The 6,819-nt window shown below is 50.2% G+C and overlaps 1 protein-coding gene across 1 annotated transcript; it reads left to right on the top strand.

Moving 5' to 3' along the window:
• The first annotated feature begins 2,975 nt into the window (after positions 1 to 2,975).
• LOC147973398 (uncharacterized) lies at positions 2,976 to 3,903 on the top strand. Its single transcript, XM_087524978.1, has 3 exons — positions 2,976 to 2,997; positions 3,072 to 3,344; positions 3,419 to 3,903. Exons 1-3 carry the CDS (start codon positions 2,976 to 2,978, stop codon positions 3,901 to 3,903), a joined length of 780 nt encoding a protein of 259 aa, XP_087381104.1.
• Positions 3,904 to 6,819: the final 2,916 nt, after the last annotated feature.

Here is a 6,819-nt window from a genome sequence, read left to right as displayed (position 1 = left end):
TTGTATCTTCATAGTCCAACAGTCCGGCCAAAGGATATTGTCCGGCTGTCCGGAGACCCCCTAATCCAGGACTCCCTCAGTAGCCCCTGAACCAGGCTTCAATGACGATGAGTCCGGCATGCAGTTTTGTCTTCGGCATTGCAAGGCGGGTTCTTCCTCCGAATACTTCATAGAAGATTTTGAACACAAGGATAGTGTCTGGCTCTGCAAAACAAGTTCCATATACCACGTAGAGAGAATAATATTTCCACAAATCTAATCTGCTGACACGTTTGACAGCATGACATCCTACCACGGCCGGGTCATTATTCGAACCGTTTTTCTCAACCAGCTACTGCACATATCGCGAGGTGGTTTCCTTGGCACGTCTTGTCGAAGCAGAGATCGTGTCCCCTTATCACGGGATTCTCATCAATACGGATGTGGGTAACCCAACCGCGCCATCAATTACGGCGCTTGGGGAATGAGAGGTTTTACTAGGTGAGTGGGGAGGCGCATCGTCCCCACGCCTTCTTCCTGATTCATTCCCTTCTGCTCAGGCTCCAGCGCCCAAGCGTTCACCTTCTCTGCCCACAAAAGGTCTTCCAAAGATGTCCGGATCCGGAGCAGGAGGCAAATGGATGGCCCCTACCGCCCGAGAGAAGGATATCAAAAAGCTTTGGGAGGCCGGGTATCTGGCCAAAAAAATCAGCCACCGTCTCCCGACGGTGGGACAGATTGTACCCACGCCTTCTTCCTGATTCATTCCCTTCTGCTCAGGCTCCAGCGCCCAAGCGTTCACCTTCTCTGCCCACAAAAGGTCTTCCAAAGATGTTCGGATCCGGAGCAGGAGGCAAATGGATGGCCTCTACCGTCCGAGAGAAGGATATCAAAAAGCTTCGGGAGGCCGGGTATCTGGCCAAGAAAATCAGCCACCATCTCCCGACGGCGGGACAAATCGTCCCCACTCCGGAACCCCACGAGAGGGTTATATTCCTCCCTCACTTTGTCCGTGGGCTAGGGTTTCCCCTCCACCCGTTCGTTCGTGGCATCATGTATTGTTATGGGATCGATCTTCACGATCTGTCCCTAATTCCTTCCTCAACATCTCGACATTCATTGTCGTGTGCGAGGCTTTTCTCCGCATTTCGCCGCACTTCGGTTTATGACTGAAGGTTTTTAATGTGAAGCCCAAGGTGGTGGGCGGCGAGCACGCCGAGTGCGGGTGCGCTATGGTGATGCCCAATGTCATATGGCCAACGGGAACCTTTAATGATTCTGTCAAGGAGTGGCAACAGTAGTGGTTTTACATCACTGAGCCGTGCGGCAAGGACTGGGACGCCTCTCCCGAGTTTCGATCCGGCGCCCCTCTGCGGCTTACATCCTGCGTTAAGAAAGGCATGGACTGGTCCTCGTCTGATGAACTGTCGGTGCTCCGGATGCGCGTTAAGGATATGGGAGATAAGAACATTGAACTTGTCAACGTAGTCCAGGTGATGTTAGTCCGCCGGGTACTACCTTGTCAACACCGGACTTGCAATCTATGGGAATTCGATCCGGCCAGGCACCAAACCTTGTGAGGGTTCTTCGGCTCCTCGCACAAGGACATTTGGAAGGTGCTTTTCAAGTCCAGCAAATCATGGCCGGACTCCACCGAGGACCGCGGGTACCAACTGTCCCGCCCTGCAAGTTCGGTGAGTTTATCCAACTTTTCTATCCGCATGACCCAAAGGAAGCGCTTAACGCGTGTTATTCAACTCTCCCAGGGCTGGACGAAGAAGGCGGAGCGGATCCATTGTCCGTCCCCGCTGCCCGAAGACCCGGCCATCCCACTTCTGACGAAGATGCTGATCCCGGCGTCTTACAAGGTGCCGAAGAAGACGGCCGAGAAGGAGGCCAAAAAGACCCGGGGCGGCCTTCGTCGCCGCGGCACTTCGGACACAATATCCGAAGGTTCTAGTACCCATTCCGCCTCCGAAGAGGACGAAGAGGAGGAGGAAGATGAATCCCCTGTAGGGGGAAGAAGGAAGAGGACGGCCTCCGCACTCTTGGAGGCTGAACTGCCCAAAAGGGGAAAAGCTCCTCTTCCGGAGGAGTCCACTGCCGCCGCCGACAGCGGCCCGGCATGGGATCCCAGGGCCCAGCCCCTGGTGAACTCGTAAGTATATAAAATCCGAGTTCGTTTAAGCATCCGGACTCATCGTGGCTTAGTATTTTAACCTGAGCATATATTTTTTTGTAGTCCGGTGAGGTCCCGTACCAAACAATCCTCATCAGAGGACCTGCTGAGCTCAAATGCTATGGAGAGAGGGACGCCCCCAAAGGCCCCTTCCTCCAAACAGGTGCATAACACCGAGGCTTCATCCCAGAAGGACTCCGGCTAAGGAGGAAAGAAAGAAACCGTGAAGGCGGCGCCTGGAGGTCAAACTGCAGGGGCCGGACACTTGGGGGAAAAGATTCCCATGGGTTCTGACGGCGGGGGCGATCCTGAGTTCGGCTCCCCACCGGAGACGATTCCAGAGACCTATACGGCTCCAGAATCAAGAAGGCAGCCACCTTCGGCTGGAGGGGGCGTGCCTGTTTCACCGGCAACCTCTGTCCATCCAGAAGTGTCGGGTGCTTTGTTGGTGGCGTTGCAATATGCCTCCATCATTGATGAACACCGTGCCCTTATGGGTGTGGTGATTGAGAAGATTCAGTCAACTGAGAGTGGACTGAATGGAGCCTGTATCAGCCTTATAAGAGGCTTTGAGGTATGTTTTATGAGTTGTCGAAGAGTGTCATAGTATAGATAGTAGCCCCTGATACACTGTTCGGTGAAAGAAAGAACCGGACAGGGGATCGAACTAATGATCGCAGGAAGACTCATTGAATGACATTAATTTCTCTTCTGTTTCAAGCAGGTGCCTGTAGCAGCTGCTGCCTCTCGTACTGCGGAAATCTTCGGACTGAATCAAAGTCTGAAGTGGGCCATAGAAGAACTTGGCCAATTGAAAATGCAGTTGAGGGATAAACAAGGTATGCACAAGCGTTGCGTGCATTTATTGTGAAATAAATGTTCAATATGAAATAAGCCACATAATTTGTGCTAGGGGTTATGACCGAAGTCGAGGCCCTCAAAAGGGCCATTGCCGAGGCCGAAAAAAAGGCGGCCACAGAGCAGACTCTTCATGAGCAACACGAGGCCAGAGTTATTAAAGCTGAGCAGGAGCTGCAAGAGGCCATAAGTAAATGCGAGACCTTGGAGCAGAGTTTATCGGAGAGAGAGTCCGAACTCACCAAGGCGCGTCAAGCCACGAGCGATGCCCGGGGGGAAACCCAAAGCGCCCTGCAGGGGATCCAAGAGGCGAGAAAGATCGCGGCGGGTAAGGCTTTTCCCATGTAAAGCAAGTATTTGAAGGGAAAACTATGTTTCTGATTTTGAATCTGGATTTCTCAGGTGTATTTGCCGAGCTACCTTGCAGCATATCAGATGCCGCCCAATTCTACCGAGCCGAAGAAAGGAACACCGCAGATAAGCTCTTCTGGTTGCAGTATTTGGCGCCGAATTATCCGGTGCCTTTTGCCGATCAACTGAAACAGCTGATCGAACTGCATAAGGCAGCGAAACTAGCCATGAAAGATATGATTATCCGGCTATGGCCTGCCGAGCCGATTCCAAGCAGCTATTTTGGGCTCGTGAGGCGGCTTGTAAGCGCTTGCCCTCGACTTGACGTCATCAAGCGGTCGGTCTGTATAGAAGGGGCGCGAATGGCCTTCGCCCGCGCAAAGGTGCACCGGGGGAAGATGGATGCCGAAAAGCTGATGACCGGAGGACCGTCAGAGGGGAAGGAGCACCGCAAGCCCGAATTATATTTTGAGAGTGTCCTGAAAGGATCCAACCTTGCAGCGGAGCTATGCACCAAGGACATTATATTTCCATGAATGCCAATCATGTTGTCCTTTGTAATGTTTGAACAAGGTCGTTTATTTGTCGCCTGTTATATAAAAGTTTACCCTCCTGTGCGGCCATTTTTATATTAAACCTAAGAGTTGGCCAATCGTCGGCTTCTGCCCCCACGTAAAAAGTATGGGGGTGTTCAGGATAAACCTGAGCACTCTTTATCCCAGTTTTGGGTCCTTCAAAGGAGGTGCTCAGCACAACGAACCAGGCAATCGGACTATAGGGCTTTATCACTCTCACTTAGCCATAGGAGCTTTAGTATGGTCGGCGCAGCCCCTTGTGTTCGGAAGACCGTACTAGGGGCTCTATAAGCGCCTGATCGGAGAAAAAACCGATCCATCGCACGCTACATTGGTTATGGCATTATGCGGGAGAAATCCTTAAAGATTTTGTAACCGCTCGAACAGCTGACCAGCTCTCACCATATCATGACAGTCAGTTTTCGTATTTCTCTGTTGATGTGCTCATCCGGAAGAACTGGGACACAATCGCAGTAGTTCTCCCAGTGCTACCTTAGCCGATATAGCGGAACATAAGGTACCAAAACATGGGAGCCGGGCAAACCCAACTATTGACCCAAGACATGATTCGGAGCTGATGCATATAATGCTATAGGTTCGGGGTGCCGAACTTCCATGAAGGTGTTCGGACTTTTATTGCCGTGTTACGGGAAAAACGAAGCCCCTGGCATATTTAAGGCATATCGTTGTGTACGGATGCCACTTGACAAAATGATTTCGATAAGAAATAATCAGCAGGTAAACGTCATATAAATCCACATGTTGTATTTGAATAATACGTCTATGCGTATGGGTACAAGTAATGTGATAAAAGCGGGTTGTGATAGCCGAACCTGCTGTGACCAGGGGGAAGAGGTTGAGTGCGGATCCGTAATATAGCCGAACGGTCACTGCAGGGAATGTCTAAGGATTCCCTAACGCGTTCAAGCTGCCTTTGTGTAGTGCGTCCTTGTCGGTGCAAAGGTGAACCTATGGAGGAAATATAAGAAATGTTTACGTGTCGGAGGGCGGTTGAACCGCTGAGTTCGGCCTGTCATGGCCTTCGCTGGAGTGTTTAGTTGAGCTCTGGACGAGCCGGGGTATCCTTCTGCGAAGTAGTTCAAAGCCCCTTGACGGTGTCCGGTGTTGGGGAACGTAGTAATTTCAAAAAATTTCCTACGCACATGCAAGATCATGGTGATGCATAGCAACGAGGGGAGAGTGTGATCTACATACCTTGTAGATCGACAACGGAAGCGTTTGGTTGATGTAGTCGTACGTCTTCACGGGCCGACCGATCAAGCACCGAAACTACGGCACCTTTGAGTTTTAGCACACGTTCAGCTTGATGACGATCCCCGGACTCCGATCTAGCAAAGTGTCGGGGAAGAGTTCCGTCAGCACGACGGCGTGGTGACGATCTTGATGTACTACTGCTGCAGGGCTTCGCCTAAGCACCGCTACAATATTATCGAGGACTATGGTGGCTGGGGCGCCGCACACGGCTAAGAATAAGATCACATGGATCAACTTGTGTTCATGGGGTGCCCCTTGCCTCAGTATATAAAGGATGGAGGAGGAGGAGGCCGGCCAAGGCTAGGTGCGGCCAGGATGTGGAGTCCTACTAGGACTCCAAGTCCTAGTAGGAGTCCACCAAGAGGGGAGGAAGGGAGAAGGAAGTGGAGGAGAAGGAGAGGTGGCCGGCCCCCTTTTCCCTAGTCCAATTCGGACTAGAGGGGAGGGGGGGTGCAGCAGCCCCTTGGCCCTTTCTCCTCTTCCCACTAAAGCCCATCAAGGCCCATTGCTTCTCCCGTAACTACCCGGTACTCCGAAAAATACCCGAATCACTCGAAACCTTTCCGATGTCCGAATATAGTCGTCCAATATATCAATCTTTACGTCTCGACCATTTCGAGACTCCTCGTCATGTCCCCGATCTCATCCGGGACTCCGAACTCCTTCGGTACATCAAAACTCATAAACTCATAATATAACTGTCATCGAAACCTTAAGCGTGCGGACCCTACGGGTTCGAGAACAATGTAGACATGACCGAGACACGTCTCCGGTCAATAACCCATAGCGGGACCTAGATGCCCATATTGGCTCCTACATATTCTACGAAGATCTTTATCGGTCAGACCGCATAACAACATACGTTGTTCCCTTTGTCATCGGTATGTTACTTGCCCGAGATTCGATCGGTGGTATCTCAATACCTAGTTCAATCTCGTTACCGGCAAGTCTCTTTACTCGTTATATAATACATCATCCCACAACTAACTCATTAGTTGCAATGCTTGCAAGGCTTAAGTGATGTGCATTACCGAGAGGGCCTAGAGATACCTCTCCGACAATCGGAGTGACAAATCCTAATCTCGAAATACGCCAACCCAACATGTACCTTTGGAGACACCTGTAGAGCTCCTTTATAATCACCCAGTTACGTTGTGACGTTTGGTAGCACACAAAGTGTTCCTCGGCAAACGGGAGTTGCATAATCTCATAGTCATAGGAACATGTATAAGTCATGAAGAAAGCAATAGCAACATACTAAACGATCGGGTGCTAAGTTAATGGAATGGGTCATGTCAATCACATCATTCTCCTAATGATGTGATCCCGTTAATCAAATAACAACTCTTTTGTTTATGGTTAGGAAACATAACCATCTTCGATTAACGAGCTAGTCAAGTAGAGGCATACTAGTGACACTTTGTTTGTCTATGTATTCACACAAGTATTATGTTTCCGGTTAATACAATTCTAGCATGAATAATAAACATTTATCATGATATAAGGAAATAAATAATAACTTTATTATTGCCTCTAGGGAATATTTCCTTCAGTCTCCCACTTGCACTAGAGTCAATAATCTAGTTCACATCGCCATGTGAT

This window comes from Triticum urartu, chromosome 5A, assembly GCF_056163025.1.
Source record: "Triticum urartu cultivar PI428250 chromosome 5A, HENAU_Tu73, whole genome shotgun sequence".
Classification (NCBI taxonomy): Eukaryota; Viridiplantae; Streptophyta; class Magnoliopsida; order Poales; family Poaceae; genus Triticum; species Triticum urartu.
This window is presented reverse-complemented; position numbering and strand designations above follow the sequence as displayed.

Excerpts from the sequence above, each read along its gene's own strand:
- LOC147973398 (XM_087524978.1), top strand. The coding sequence starts at position 2,976 with ATGCAGTTGAGGGATAAACAAG. Across the intron at positions 2,998-3,071 it reads GCAGTTGAGGGATAAACAAG|GGGTTATGACCGAAGTCGAG; the intron begins GTATGCACAAGC and ends AATTTGTGCTAG. Across the intron at positions 3,345-3,418 it reads GGCGAGAAAGATCGCGGCGG|GTGTATTTGCCGAGCTACCT; the intron begins GTAAGGCTTTTC and ends TGGATTTCTCAG.